This window comes from Epinephelus lanceolatus, chromosome 18, assembly GCF_041903045.1.
Source record: "Epinephelus lanceolatus isolate andai-2023 chromosome 18, ASM4190304v1, whole genome shotgun sequence".
NCBI lineage: Eukaryota > Metazoa > Chordata > Actinopteri > Perciformes > Serranidae > Epinephelus > Epinephelus lanceolatus.
The window spans coordinates 37,467,632-37,483,532 of record NC_135751.1 but is presented as its reverse complement, the minus strand read 5'-3'; the positions used below and the strand labels follow the sequence as shown (position 1 = coordinate 37,483,532).

The following is a 15,901-nucleotide window of genomic DNA, read 5'->3' as shown; positions in this document are numbered from 1 at the left end:
GGACGTCAATATAACTACATTTTCAAGAGGTTTCTTTACATCAATGCATGCAGTAGAGTGGACAAATGAGAACTCAAAATGACCACAAAGAGACTTAATCAGCTATGAAGGGACACAAAATGACCTCAAAGAGACTCAGTGACTACAAAGAGACTCAAAAAGACTACAAGGAGACTCAGTGACTACAAAGAGACTCAAAAAGACTACAAGGAGACTCAGTGACTACAAGGAGACTCCAAAAGACTACAAGGAGACTCAGTGACTACAAGGAGACTCAGTGACTACAAGGAGACTCAAAATGACTACAAGGAGACTCAAAATGACTACAAAGAGACTCAGTGACTACAAAGAAATGCAAAGCAACTACAAGGAGACTCAAAGTAACTATAAGGAGACTCAAAATGACTACAAAGAGACTCAGTGACTACAAGGAGACTCAAAAAGACTACAAGGAGACTCAGTGACAACAAGGAGACTCAAAAAGACCACAAGGAGACTCAGTGACTACAAGGAGACTCAGTGACTACAAGGAGACTCAAAGTGACTATAAGGAGATTCAAAATGACTACAAAGAGACTCAGTGACTACAAGGAGACTCAAAAAGACTACAAGGAGACTCAGTAACTACAAGGAGACTCAGTGACAACAAGAAGACTCAAAAAGACTACAAGGAGACTCAGTGACTACAAGGAGACTCAAAGTGACTATAAGGAGACTCAAAATGACTACAAGGAGACTCAAAGTGACTATAAGGAGACTCAAAAAGACTACAAGGAGACTCAGTGACAACAAGGAGACTCAAAAAGACTACAAGGAGACTCAGTGACAACAAGGAGACTCAAAAAGACTACAAGGAGACTCAAAATGACTACAAGGAGACTCAGTGACTACAAGGAGACTCAAAAAGACTACAAGGAGACTCAAAATGACTACAAGGAGACTCAGTGACTACAAGGAGACTCAAAAAGACTACAAGGAGACTCAGTGACAACAAGGAGACTCAAAAAGACTACAAGGAGACTCAGTGACTACAAGGAGACTCAAAAAGACTACAAGGAGACTCAAAATGACTACAAGGAGACTCAGTGACTACAAGGAGACTCAAAATGACTACAAAGAGACTCAGTGACAACAAGGAGACTGAAAATGAGAACAAAGAACCAAAGCATCTACAAGGAGAGTCAAATGACCAACAGGATACAAAACAACCACAAAGAGACACTAAACAACTACAACATCTATGTGTCTTGCGACTATGTAGGACAGGTGGCGCAGCCCTCTGCATGTCTGTGGTAAGTTAGTCTCAAACTTGTGATGTCATAGGGTATAAAGTCCGGAGCTGCGCCCTGGACAATGAATAGAACACTGATTTTTATTGACCCACAGTATGTTTGTTTTCTTTTTCTACCCAAGGGAGCTCTAATTCTGTTGTAGGGTTTTCAGGTCTGAAACTAATAATGTCCCCATAAACTAAGGTGTATCCCGTGGCTGCTCTCAGTGTCATCTAGAACATCTCTCACCATTCACTGTCTATGGAGCAGCTCCAGACTTTATACCCTGTGACATCACAAATTTGAGTTTTAGCACTCTAGTTTTTGAATTTGGGAAAGAGTGACTAATTCATGCCAAGCTGTACATGACTCATTTGTTTTTGAAGAAGCAGATGCTCTAGGCCTACTATCTGATCAAAACCTGCTTAGAGAGGGAGACACAATTCTATGCATACTTGTTTCATAAAACTGCAGCAGGCTACATCAAACTATATAAACAACTTCACCTTGGTTCAGAATCACCAGACTAACTGCTGACAGAATTAAAAAAAGCAGTTCTTACCTCATCTGCCCCTCAACAGAGGAAAAGAAACTGAAACTCTGAGCAGCACACACTCATCACCACATGAGGTTCAGCTGACGGTGAAGGCCCCATGCACACGACAAAATAATAATAACATACACAGATTAACTGCTTGAGAAATTCATTTATTTTATTAATGACATTTATTGATAAGAAAACACTGAATCACTTGATACACAATATATTTTTCTTGCTATTTTCACAGTTGCGTCATGTGCGAGTGGATTAAAGCGAGTAAGAAAGCTATAAAAACAAACACGCTCTTCTGTTTTCGAATTATAAACTGTTGCAATTACAAAAACATTTTTATCAAACGGATTGTTTGGAATAAAATCCATTACACCAATTGAACATCCATTATAGACTTGAGCAATACGGATGTAGATGAGTCATTCTTAAAACTCAGTTCAGACCAAAGATTCACGCCAAGACAAGTTGGAACTCGTCTGCAACGAGGCAACAATGGAGGAGGTCATACTAATGTACCTTTTTATGGAGGCAGTGTTTTCTATGATGGTGGACTGCAAGGCCCTTAAATATTTTGTTCTGCCATTTTTTTAATGCCTTCGCCGTCTCCTGCGGTCGTACGTTGCTTGAACTATGCTACACGGCCTCCACTATCTCCAATGGCACTGCTTCGTGTCATCCGTATCCGAAAGCTTTTCGAAAACAGCATGAGCCTGTACGTGCCAACAGCTGCAGGGATGTAAATGAGATGGACTTGGGCTCAGCGGGGACAGAAGGCTGGTGTCAGAAAATGCCACAAGAAGTGAACGTCTGCTTTCAAGTTGACTTGACCAGCTGACTTCACTACAAGCCGACTGGTGACTCAACAAGCTGAGTCACAGGTGACACCATCAGCCGGCTTGAGCTGAGCTGAGACCGGTCAGTTCACCCCGCTGCAACTTCTGTCTGCGATGTAAAACAGTTTTGTCTCATTGCAAATCTTTGGTCTGACCCGGGCTTAACAATGTGTCAATATCTCAGACTACACTTACTGATTTTTCTTACGAAGCCATGTGTTTTCTCCTGAAATAGACAGATTAAGAATAGACTCCCTGAAAAAAATCAAAATAACAACTGCAACTCCTATCAGAAAACACACAGACGGTGTGTTACGAATAAAACAGATCCCTGCTATTGCTACCAGTATGAAGATGATTTCCCGAATTAAGGAGCTGTTGGAGATGTAATGCTCTGCGGCCTCTCTTGCTTTGTCCTCCTCTCTCCTCCACAGCTTCTTCTTCTCCATCTCCAGCTCTTCATCCTTGAAACGATTTGGCAGCTTTTCCTCCCTGTCGGTGATTTCTTTATTTTTCTCCGCCAAGATGCTCAACTGTTTCTCCCTAATCATCCTCTCCGGTTTGGGATACAGGGCCGTTTTGTAATGACCCCCTCCATTCAGGGCCATCAGGGTCTGGATCTTTGCCACGAAGCTCGTCACCTGGTCCTGGTCCTGCAGGTCCTTGTTGTTGAAGACATGGAAGCCACCGGTGCATTTGCGTATGAAGTTGCGGAGGTTGACTTCACTCTTTGTGATCACATCGTTTATGGTTTTTCCCTCCAAACGATCGCCATGGGTGAACAGCACGATGGTGTAGTCCCACACTCTCGGGCCAAACATTGCTTCGATCAGCTTGTTGGTATCTTGGTCTTCCTGAGTCATCCTTCCGATGGGGTACACTAACACAAAGACGTGAGGTCCTTGTTCCAGGAGTTTGACACACTTGAGAATATCTCGCACAATCACCTCCTTGTTGCGGTCTGTCTCAAAAAAGCCGGGTGTGTCGATCACAGCAACGGGCACATCGCTCAGTGTCCCAGTGATAGAGACGGGCACATCCTTAACGATCCCACATTCCTTTTCACAGTATTTAGTGACTCTCTCCAGCCTCATGTCTGAGACGAACGCCTGTCGCCCGAGGATGGTGTTCCCACTCGAGCTCTTGCCTACCCCGCTCTTCCCTAGAAGCATGATCCTCAAGGGCTCTGTGAATTCAACAAATAGGAAACATCTTACTAAACAATTAAACACAAGTAAATGCTGATCTTGCCTTGATCACTGTTGCTCTCATTTCTCTTATTTTCTTCGATTTTGTATGTTTGATGGTGAACACTTTAGTTTAACGCATACTCGATTTTAGAGGCAAATACCAGAGGTGTGGACATGAGTTAATGAACTGGACTTAATTCAGATTCAAGTCACAAATATGATGACTATCCTCGACAAACTCAAAAAAGACACCAATGACTACCCTTGGACTTGGACTTGAAAATACTTGATACCTACCCCAAAGCAAAAGGACTGGAAAGTATGATATTTAAAAACTGTGCCACGAGGCAATTATTTTCCTTTCCTTTCCTCAGTCAACTCGCATTAAAATGGAAGTCGACACTTAATTCCGGAAATGATGATCAACTTTGTTTGAACCAATCCAACAGCAACAAAGTGAGGTGCAGCAGAGAACCATAAAGAAGTTAAGTTACTGAGCACTGGCTGGATAAAATGATACCAAAGATAATTTGGTTTGTGTACAAAACAATGCGGTGGTCAACAAAAAATTAACTTTAGTATCCAAAATGTGTGGGTCAAAAATTACAGAGAGAGGCGCAACAACTTCCAGCTTTGGAGTTGCACAAAGAATGAGGCTCATGATAACATATTTAGCAAGCTAATACTTAGCTAACATTAGCTTAACAGCTAAGTAACTTTTTAACAAACTTGCTTTAACAAAAATATGTTTACATATATATTTTAAAAATTATTCATGATTTCTGTGAAATTAATATATTATAACTCTGATGTTAAAATGGCATTATATTTGGTCAAGAACGTGTTATGACTTAATTAGGACTTGAGACCCAAAATTTAGGACTTTGGACTTGAGATGGGACTGGTGAGTTTTGACTTGGGCCTTGACTTGGGGCCTGAGTGCAAAGACTGTCATCCTTTTGCTAGTCTCTATATACAGACTCTACATTCAGTGAATGTAGAGTCTGTAGGCAAACCCCGGAGATCTTGCCTCCGGAAGAAGAGCGGAAGAGCCCTGGTTTCCGGTTGTAGGCTGTTTGTAGTCCGCGTGATATTGACCAATCACATTTGAGCTGGCTGCAGTTGTTGCCAGGTTAAACGGTCCGTGCGGTGAACTAACGAGGCGGAACATAATTGGCGTCACTGCAAACTCTGAATCCATCGCAATGGTTCAGCATATTTACTTATATGTCGGAAACGGAAATTCGCCTCCTCCGCCCAAATCAAACCGGAATGCCAAAAAATCGGGGGTCTGCCCCCAGAGGCTGTATCGCCGTCTGCTGGAAGTCAGACGCCGAATACAGCCGATGGGTTCCGAGAATGTCATTTTGCAAGTCCAAAGTAAAGTCCCAAGCCAACTGATAAGTCCCAAGTCAAGTCCAAAGTCCTAAACTCTGACTTTTGCGTCTTAAACAAACATGCCCTTCAACAAATGTCATGACAGTATTAAATTAAAACTCTTGAATGCTTTTTAGATTTTGCATTTATGTGTTAACACAAGTTTAATTATTTTCTCAGCTAAGTTAAGTTAAGCTAATGTTAGCTAAACATTAGCTTGCTAACTGTGTAATATTAGCCTCAGCTTACCAATCTTTGTGCAACTTAAAATGTCAAAGTTAATTGGCAATTGTAATGATCATTTTAAACTCCCACGTTTTGTGTACTGCAACTCTTTGTTGACCACTGCATAGTTTTTGTATAAGCAAAATTATCTGTGGTATAATTTTTTCCAACTAGCACTGCGTAACATAACCTTAGTTCTTCATTGTTCTCTGCAACTTAAGTGGATGCCGTTGGATTGGTTCAAACTCAGAGGACAAACTAAACATTTTTAATTTCTGTTAATTTAATATATTATTACTCTGATGTTAAAATGGCATTATGTTTGGTGCAGAGCTTGTTATGACTTGACTAGGAATCGGAACTCAAAGTTTAGGACTTAAGACTTGAGTTGTGACTTGTCAGTCTTGACTTGGGGCCTGAGTGCAAAGACTGTCATCATTTTGCAAGTCCAAAGTAAAGTCCCAAGTCGACTGAAGTCAAGTTTCAAGTCCTAAACAAACACGCCCTTCGACAAATGTCATAACAGTATTAAATTAAAAAATCCTGAATGCTTTTTGAAATTTGCATTTATTTCTTAAAACAAGTTTGTTGATTAGTTTCTTAGCTGTTAAGCTGATGCTGGCTAAACATTAGCTTGCTAACTGTGTTAACATTAGCCTCAGCTTATCAATCTTTGTGCAACTTAAAATGTCAAAGTTAGAAGTTGTTACGTCTCTGTACTTTCCAACTCGCATGTTTTGTGTACCGCAACGCTTTACTGACCACTGCGTAGTTTCTGTGTGTGAGCAAAAGTATCTATTGTTTTTACAACTAGCGCTCAGTAACATAGTGTTTGTTCTTCATTGTTCTCTGCAACTTGAGTGGATACTGTCGGATTAGTTTGAAATAAGTGGGTCTAGGGAAATAAGTGTCAATTTGCTGGGGTTGATAAGTCTTTATGTGAGTTGATTCAGGAAATGAAGGGAAACTAATTGATTCCTGGCGCATACTTTTAAATCTTTGGGCTTGTGGGAAGGTAACAAGTATTTTCAAGTCAAAAGGTTCAAGCTCAGTAATGAGTCACTGATGTTTAGCTCTATCGAGTTGCAGGTCTTTTTAGATTTGAGTCATTAAGTTTGTGACTCAAGTCCACAAATCTAGAAATAAGTAGTTTGTTTATTGCTCATTTCCTTTAAAAACGTATTAAAAATTATGCATAAACTTTACAAACTTTCAAAAAACTCTATGTGAAACTTAAATACAAGGATTCTAAAAAGGATCAGTGTTAACCCACTTACAGAGGAGCGTCCCACGTGTATATCACAGGGTTAAAATGCAATAACTGCACACTCACTGTGATCATACAGAACTGACATTATTTTCTTAGCCATTTTTAGACACAAAAAGAAAAGCAGAAGAACAAGAGCAAACAAAGTGCTAGAACTTTTTTTTGCTGCAAAGTGAAACTTAACTAAACTAGCCCCACGTTGTCACCTACTCCTTTTTTAGACATGCCTGCGCCTGCTCAACTTACAGGAAACAGTTTGCTTAAGCATTAGACATGTGACTATAAACTCCTGTGATGGGTTTTCCCCATAAAATGTTAATAAATGCAAATAAAGTTCATTTCAAACCATTTGTCTTTATGAGCAGCTGAAAACAGAGAGAGACCGAGAGAACAGAGAATTCAGAGTACATTTTCATAATCACCTTCCCCTTGATCTTCCTTCTCACCAGGCATGTTGTTAGGGTTGTTTTCACCCGCGCTGCCAACTTTCATGTCTGTATGTCAGTGTTTACAGCAGCTTCTGGGCAACGGAGCTGTTTCTAAGAAGTCTCAGAGTTCTTACAAAGTTTCTCTGTGTGGATCAGTCCACTCTTCAGCTTTCTCTCTGCTGCTGCCGAGTGAAATGGAAAGTGAAAGAATGCAGTAACAAAGGCGGGACACTGGCCCAGCAGTTTACACGTTCAAGGATCTGAGAAATGTTTTCCTGGAAAAAGACTGTCAGCATAAAGGTCTGGCATAATGTGCAGTAAAACTTATGGAGCATTCATAGTGAAAATGTATTAGTTAGCTTATGGAAACCAATGAAAGTCACATGCTGTATTCTCCATGCATGTGTTAGTTTGACCATGAAACAACCTTTGATTATTTGTGAAGGGTCAGCCAAAGAAAACAGGAAATATTTAAATCCAATGTGTCTGCACTAGTTTGTAAACGTCAGCTGACCAAAAAGAAATAGACGAATGGCGCCATCTAGTGGGCAACATATTGTACTTACCGGTATTTCAAAGACGTCCTGATTGAGTTATGTGAGGAAATCCTTTGGGAGATCCACAGTCAGTGGGTTCGGTTTCTAGAGCAGGCAGGACCACAGCTTTCACCTTGAAGGACATCCCTTCACATCTGTCTTAAAACAATACTCACATGGGGATACATTTATTGTTTCAACAGAGTTCAACTGAAGCTAATATGAGGCTTTGCAAGTTGGTATTACACAAATCAAGTGGGTATCTTTAATGTTTTTAACTTTTAAGTACAAAATTCCCTTTTTGTATTAAAATGTAATTTAGGATGATACCCCAGGGTTCCCATGGGTTTTCATGGACAGAAAGTCAAAACTTCTCCTTAGCTTTTCAAGGACCCATAATAAAAGTCCTGTGACCATTCATGACATATGACACCAACCACACAACAAAGTATGACTCGAGATGTTTATGATATTATTATAGGTGGTCCGCTGTCTGGGAGCTTTGGGGGAGTGACTGTACTCTCAAACTACCATGCCCTCCTTTCATAGCAGTTATTATAAAACCAAAGTTTGCATTGGCACTCTGAGTGACAACTGACCTTTCACTAAGCCAGGGTGTAGCCAATATATCCAGGATGTCAAACTGACTCAGCAGCAACAACAGGTTAAAAAGACAAAGATAGTTAGAAGCTAAAGCCGAACTACAGGCTACAGATCACAGTGTAAACCTACACTTTTCAGGGTCTGATTTTGGTTTTGGAACAGGGAAGAAACGTATATCTTTTTCCAACCTCTCCAGGTAACAAGTATCATTAATACACAACGTGTCCCAGGCACAACATTTGGCTCCAAATCCACAAAACCAGCCTGAAAATGAAGGAAATCTGACACCACTGCATTAGAGTCAATGGAGCACAGCTGTGTTGTTGCCGGACCCTGGTCTGAGCCGCGCACTGTCAATTTATGTCCACTACAAATGCTTGTTTTTGCCACTGACAGGCTCAGGTTATAATCATAGGTGTCTGACAACTTATGCAAAGGATCCCTACAGAGACAGACCTTTTTGTTAAAGAGTAAGATCCTTTTTGTTTAACCAGAAACAGCCCCAAAATAGCAACTACCAAAGCCACCAGACTCCATGTAAAAATGCTATAATTCTATCATCGTAAAACATACACTTTATTCAAAGTCAACAGAAACAAAATAAAACTCACAAAAACATTTTGGTTTGTCTTTCCACAGTTCCAATAATCATTAACTCTGGTTTGGTTGAAATAAGCCCTTAATTCACCCAGTTAGAAATGAAAATATGCTGCCTCTGTACATGCTAAAATTACTGTTTTTTTTTAAATGGAGTCTGGTTGAACTGGTGCTGGCCATTTTGGGGCTGTTTCTGATTAAAGAAAAATGATCTTACTCTTTGACAGAAAAGTCTATCTCTGTCGGGATCCTTTCCATAAGTTGTCAGACACCTGGACTAACAATCCGAGCCTGTAATAGGCAAAAACAAGCGCTTTTAGTGGAAGTCAATTGATGGTGCAAATATGCCCCGAGTGGTTACATTGCAGCCGGTTTTGCGGCTGCCAGCTGAAGCACTCTCGCCCAGACCTGGACCAGTTTAATAAATGGTTGTTCCAGGTTTAAAAATACCAAACTTACCTTTAGAAAAGTGAGCAGCTTACATGATTTTTTAGAATTTTATTTACATCAAAATCAGGAGAGTAAAACCCTTTTCAGTAGCATTATGGAACTCTGGGTAATTGCATGGTAGGAGTGTTAAGAAGTTTTCATATGTGTGGTCTCAGAATTACAGAGTCCCTGCTTTCACCCTTCATCACTTCCGATCAGCCAGTCTCTGCAGGAGGGCAATGACTGTGTCCTGTTTGGAGGAGAGCAGCTCCAGTGCTGTGGCTATCCTGCCGAGGGACTCTGCCATCCGCACCTCCCTCCTCTCGCGCCTCTTCTCTCTGGCTTCCACCCTGCGGCGAGCCACTCGGTCCAGGTAGGCCTGCTCCTCCTGTCGCTTCAGAATCTCCTGGAACAAAGTTGTGCTTGTTTGCTCCTCATTTCCTTTCTGGTTCTGGCCCTCAGTTCCTGACATGGTTGCTGCAGGTAAGGAGGTGGTGATAGAAGAAGTGAGACAGGAGGAAGTATGGGGGAAAGAGGAGGAGAGGCCGAGGAGATTCTGATTGTTGCTAAGTGGCGCACTGCTGAGCCGGAAGGGTATGACGCCTGATGGGAATGATTGAGCTTTACGGCCTATGTAGCGTGACGCGTTGAGCTCTGCGTTGCTAATGGAGCCAAGGGAAGGGGAAGTAGAAGCTGTCTCTGTAAAACAAGGCGAGGAGATAAAAGATGGAGATGGCACAATGGTGGCTGGATGAATGCTGGTTGTAACAATGTCACTGTTGAGGACGATCAGGGGCTTGAGCTCTGGAGCATTTGTTGGGCTAATGGTGGCTGTAGTCACTGAGGTAATGGCAGCAACGCTACTGATGATTTGACTGCTGATGGCTCCCTGACCCGCTGAGTCCACACCACCAGTCGAAGTAAAGTCCCCATTCGGGCGGATGATGGTGGTGGGCTGCGGAACCTGTGGTTTTGCAGCGATCTTTGCCAAAGGACCGGGCAGCGTGGAAACAGTGTTGCCACCTTTGTTTCTTTTGTTGCTGACGATCTGAGTGCCAACAGTGTCACAGAGTGTGGCGTCCATCAACTATAGAGACATAAAGAGATGGAGAGAGGAAATAAACAACTCAAGTTATTTGTGATCAGATCAGGAGATCAGGTTTTGATTTTGTAAGAGTATACTCTGCCCTGCGAGCTTGTTAGACGCAGAGACTATCGTTCTTACCACAGCACTATGAGCCTTGTATCCACCAGGCAGTCCGGTTCAGTTCAGGACACATTTATTTTTCAGTTTCCATTGTGAAAAGTTGTGGATGGTACCAATGGAATCGTTCGGTACCGTCCCCATGTTTGGTCCCCCCTCTGTTGGGGTACCTAGCACACAGATCTGGTACTAAAAGGTGGAGCTGTGAACACTGTTTAATTCACTGGGACGACAGCTAGCTAGCCAGTTATCTACCAAGACATCGGCATACTAGCTGTTTTTTTTGGTAATGTTTGTTATGAAGAAAAGGACCGCAATACATTGAAACAACGTTACACTAAGACAATACGCAGGTCGTCAGAATTTTTAAATCTGTACTAACAAAAAAATTAACATTTATGTGGATTTTTTTGTTGCTTGTGACGCCATATTGCCAATGAATTCTTGTAACCCTCAGTTTAAAGTGTGCCTCTGAAACACCTCTGCTTGCAGGGCCATGTAGCCCCAACACTTCGCCCTACTCCTCTAGTCCAACAGGACTCTGAACACTCTACCCCTAGACATGAACATGCAAAATGAAGGGGTATGTGTGGGTAGAACAAAGGGGTAGGGCTAAGTGGAAGGGGCAAGGGGTGTCTACAATTGATCTTTAGTTATGGGTAGATAAGGATCATGTTTTGGTTTAAAATGCCCATATTTGGTGGCACAATCGCCTCTGGAAATGCCGCAATGGGTTGCTAAAACACAACCGTTTTGTTGTTTGTTGGTCTTGAACATTGGTCTGCAGCTTGGCAGCCGTCTCGCCTAGGTCTCAAACCATCCATTATTCCCTCCACCTCCTGATGACAATGCAATCAGAACTACGTCACTTTGGAAACATTGATAAGATGTACAAATGTAACATATCTGTGGTTTGCAGAAAAATACAATGCCAACGTTTTCTTCTGGTGGCCAGGTTGTTGAGGTGGAATGTGCCTGGCAAAGCTGAGAGACATATTCACGTTTCTAGAACTGTAAAGACTCTGTATACTGTATACGGCGTATAGACGGGCAGACCATGCGAGAACATTCAAGGGACTTTGCCAAATGGGATGGAGACCCTGAAGTAGAAAGTAATTGTCAGCCAGTGGGATGTGTCTTCTGATTAATATTAACTTTCAGTATGAAACTTTAGCTTGCGCTTGTTTGGTGTTGGTACCTTGTTTCTAGGTCAGAACTCAGACCTGATCCAGTTCCATTTCCTGAGCCAACTGCAAGTCCAAATTAGCCCCAAAATTATTTATAAACTATAAGAAGTGTCTGATGATTTTTTAAAGACATTTTAATATTTGATCCAACCTTGGGGGAAATTTTCCCTGTGAGGAAATAGAGTGCTGAAAGGAAACACTTACATCGAAGAACTCCCAGGATGTTTTGGCGTGCCCCGTCTCCCGGCTGCGGTCTTTAACCCTCTTGTATGTGACAATGAGGTTGTTCCACTTGCGGCGTATCTTTTCGACAGGAAGCACGTGCCCCTTGGAGGCCATCTCCTCCTGGACGCTCTGAAAGAGCTGTGAGCGTTCTCGAGTCTCGTAGAGGCCCCAGCGGCGCCCGACCGCCTCTATCAGACACAAAACGGCTTTGGAGGAGAAATCAGAGCCGGAGGGAAGCGTCTTCTCTGAAGGAGCAGGTGGCATCGCTGAAGCTGAGAGAGGACACAGGTGATTTAGATTTCCTTTTCAAACTGTGGGGTTGCTTCATATGTAAATGTGTGTGGGAGATATATTTTAAAACCCTGAAAATGTGTTTACTCGACCAGCTTTTCATTATGAGCGAAAGGGTAAGTTCAGCATTTTCCAACCTGGATTCTATTTTCCCATGTTCTTTTGTCTTAGTGAGTAATGGGAACAACAGCTTTTTAAACTGGTCCAGTATTGAATGAGAGGGCTTCAGCCAGCAGCGGCGAAACAGGCTGCAATGTAACCACTTGGGGCATGTTTCATTTACGTCCAATCAAAGTGCTTGTTTTTGTCACTGACAGGCTCAGATTGTTACTCCAAGTGTCTAACATTATGGAAAGGATCCCTACAGAGATAGACCTTTTTGTGAAAGAGTAAGATCCTTTTTGTTTAACCAGGAACAGCCCCCAAATTTCTATCACCAGACCCACCAGACTCCATGTAAATAAACAGTAATTTTAGTGTGTATAGAGGCAGCATGTTTTCCGTATCCAACTGGGTGAATTAAGGGTTTCAACCAAACCAGAGTTGGTGATTGTTGGAGCAGTGGAAAGATGAACCAAGATGGCTTTTGTGAGTTTTATTTTTTGTTTCTGTTGACTTAAAAGAAAGTATTTAAATGGAGTCTGGTGGGTTTGATGATGATTTCGGGGTGTTTCTGGTTAAACTAAAAGGATCTTACTCTTCAGTGAAAAGCTCTATCTCTGTGGGGATCCTTTCCATCATGTTGCCAAACACTAAAAATAACAATCTGAGCCTGTCAGTGTCAAAAAGATGAAATCCTGGAGTTGAAAAAAGACTCTGGTGGTTAGTTGGTGCACCAAATTTTAAATGAGTCATACAAGTTATTTAGACGAAATATAATTTGATATTTGTCGCACGTGATGTGTTCAAGGACGGTCGCAAATTTGAAAATCCAAAGATAATTTATGTTTTTACAGTTTCTGATGATAAATGGTGTCATTTCGGGAATTTTTGTAGAAAGCATGCCTCCCAAATCCACGTGTTTTCTCCCAACCTGAGAAGGACTACATGCACAAACCAGCTCTTTTTAAATATTCAATGGAGAGAGACTCACGGCAACACAATCTCTTTGTTAAGAAAATGTTGTTTGTTTGGTGGAAACGGGGCTCAAGAGTCCCAGAAAATACCTTAAATGATTTTGGATATTTAATGTTATGGAGATATGGAATGCTTTAACATGACATACGATGGAAATGCATCATTTTTATTATCAACATTATATTTGGAACTCCGATACAGAACATTTTGGGTTCTGAAAACAGCCATAAACCAGGAGAGGGTGAGATTAATTAAGAAAAAATCTCTTTATATATATATTTGTATAAATTTTAGCCAGGTATGGTATTTTTGTTTTTTTGAAGTCTGTCAGCATTAACAGGCATGTTAACACATCAAAGGTCATGTGTGTGAGTGTTCCTCTCCTGTACAGGTGTGTGCATGCTCTAGAGTGTGTGTTTTAAATCACTGTGATGACAGAAGTCACACCGACAACAATCACAGCAGTAAAAGTATGACCCCCTCTCACACACTGATGAACTCACCTGGAGCTATCTTCAGGTAAGTCTTTCCATCCCCTGCTGTGGTGAAGAAGCGGTCTGTGCTCACTGGATCTGATGGTGACACACATAATAGACACATTCATGTCATCATGATGAAGAATTTTAAAAAAGATGTTAAAAGATTATTTGAAATTTTTAATCTTAATTTATTTTGCACAATAAAGAAAAAGGTGATTGAGAGATAAACGAGCTGATGTCTGCACTCACACAGCAGCACAGGAGTAGTTGTCGTGTCAGCCAGCTCCTCTGCAGTCTGATCCCCTCCTCCTCCTCCTCCTCCTCCTCCTCCTCTTCCTCTGCATGCGGTATCTCCGCAGGGCGCAGGCGACTCCTGACTGCCCAAAACCAGCGCAGATGGATTCTCATCGACCGCCTCAGTTTTCACGTGCATCACCGCCACGTCGCTGCAGTCTCCGTGCACATTCCCCTCCATGGCTGACACAGAGGCACAGCATGAGCCTAATGGAGGAGACAGAGCCCGGTTTGTCTGCGCAGGCGTTGGATTGGGAGAAAGTTTGGAACGCGCGGATCTCAGTCGGTGATGAGTTGAGCCTCGGTATGTGCTGCCCACGTCATGACTCCCGCACGTCGGGGTAGTTATGTGCGTGATGGACAAACGTCACTCCCCCCCTGGATGTTTTTCATGAGGGGCAGAGAAATGGCTGCGCTCACTGTCCACCTCAGCCGACGGATGCGCAGCGCGGCTGCGCAGCTCTCAGCACAGATTTGCTGCTGGCAACTGTGTCAGTGACGTCACCTGACCGCACATACAGTACATGGTAACAATGAGGCTTCAATAAGAGATTAACAGCGTCTAATATCCATCATGTTATTATTCCTTTAAAGGAGGAACCAGTCTGTGTTTTTAACAGGAAATATTATTATTTTGTGTCTGTCTCAGCAGCAGGGGCGGATTATGAGACAGTGGGCACCTGGGCACAGACGTGCAAAAGGCCCCACCACCCCACCACACAGGAGACACACAGACTCTGTAGTTTTACCTCCTTTTTTGAATCTTTTTGCAGCCATAAAGCATTTGTTTGTGTTTTGTGTTTCTTTTAGGTAATTTGGTGTCTGTTTAAATTGTTTTGTGTCTCTTTGAATTATTTTTGTAGTTGTTTTGTCTCTCCGCAGTTAGTTTGCATTTTTTTGTGGCAACTTTGAGTCTCTTTTGAGCAGCGTTGGGCAGTAATGCATTACAGTAATAATATTAGACTACTCGTTACTGGAAAAGGTAACTAATTACTAATGAAATTTCAGTAATAATATTACAGTTACTCCAAAACCAAACAATTCCTTACGTTACTTTTTTTTTTAAATCACATCATTACTGACTTGAAATACAACAATCACATCAGTGGATTCATTTTAATAATTGTTGTGTTGTGCCTGCACATCATAAAGCACCAAGCTAGCTGGAAAAACCAACCTAAACGTATGGAAATATTTCCATTACATTGGTTTTGCCGGGAGGAAAGTTGACAAGAACACTGTCGCTGCAGGAAGCCAAACTAAAATACTTTACACTTCAAAAAACACATCCTCAAACCTTCAGTCTGAAACACCTTGGCTATTACGACCGACAGCACAACAGCGTGAAACTCCAGGAAATACACCCCACCAAAGGTAAGCCCTCCTCGGCTGCAGAGGTCAGCGCTGTATTGCTACACTGGCTAAACAACCAAAAGTGGATTTTAATTGTGTACAGCTGCAGCTGCAAAGAAGTGATGAAGCTTGTGGTTGGATATGTTGCTCCATGAGTGACTCTCCATCTTTGGGGCACAGCCCTGGGAAAATACCGGTCACAGGCAACAGAAAGGTAAAGGTAAATAGAAGCTATGTAGCATTAGTTACACTTAACGCTGATCACCCTGACATTCACACAGGGGCACACATCTGAATTTTGGGGAGATATGCAGGTACTAATTTTATGGAGTGTTATGTTAAAGTAATTTAACGAGTAGCGTAGTGAATTACTGAAAAGAGTAATGAGTAATATATTCCATTTTTAGAGGCCTACTGACACTTTGGGCCCACGTGCTTGTGCCGCTAGGCCTGTTCAGTAATCCCTCCATAATTAGAAGTAT

At 42.0% G+C, this 15,901-nt stretch overlaps 2 protein-coding genes across 2 annotated transcripts; both read right to left on the bottom strand.

Annotated features, from left to right (window-relative positions):
- Positions 1 to 1,958: 1,958 nt before the first annotated feature.
- Positions 1,959 to 8,232, bottom strand: LOC117268014 (GTPase IMAP family member 9-like). Its single transcript, XM_033644129.2, has 3 exons — positions 7,711 to 8,232; positions 7,139 to 7,326; positions 1,959 to 3,843 (listed from the first exon to the last, which is right to left on the bottom strand). The coding sequence occupies exons 2-3, from the start codon at positions 7,206 to 7,208 to the stop codon at positions 2,849 to 2,851; spliced, it is 1,065 nt and encodes a 354-aa protein (XP_033500020.1). The 5' UTR covers positions 7,209 to 7,326; positions 7,711 to 8,232; the 3' UTR covers positions 1,959 to 2,848.
- Positions 8,233 to 9,370: 1,138 nt separating this feature from the next.
- LOC117268194 (uncharacterized) lies at positions 9,371 to 15,059 on the bottom strand. Its single transcript, XM_033644425.2, has 4 exons — positions 14,022 to 15,059; positions 13,797 to 13,865; positions 11,905 to 12,197; positions 9,371 to 10,396 (listed from the first exon to the last, which is right to left on the bottom strand). The coding sequence occupies exons 1-4, from the start codon at positions 14,245 to 14,247 to the stop codon at positions 9,515 to 9,517; spliced, it is 1,470 nt and encodes a 489-aa protein (XP_033500316.2). The 5' UTR covers positions 14,248 to 15,059; the 3' UTR covers positions 9,371 to 9,514.
- Between the last annotated feature and the right edge of the window lie 842 nt (positions 15,060 to 15,901).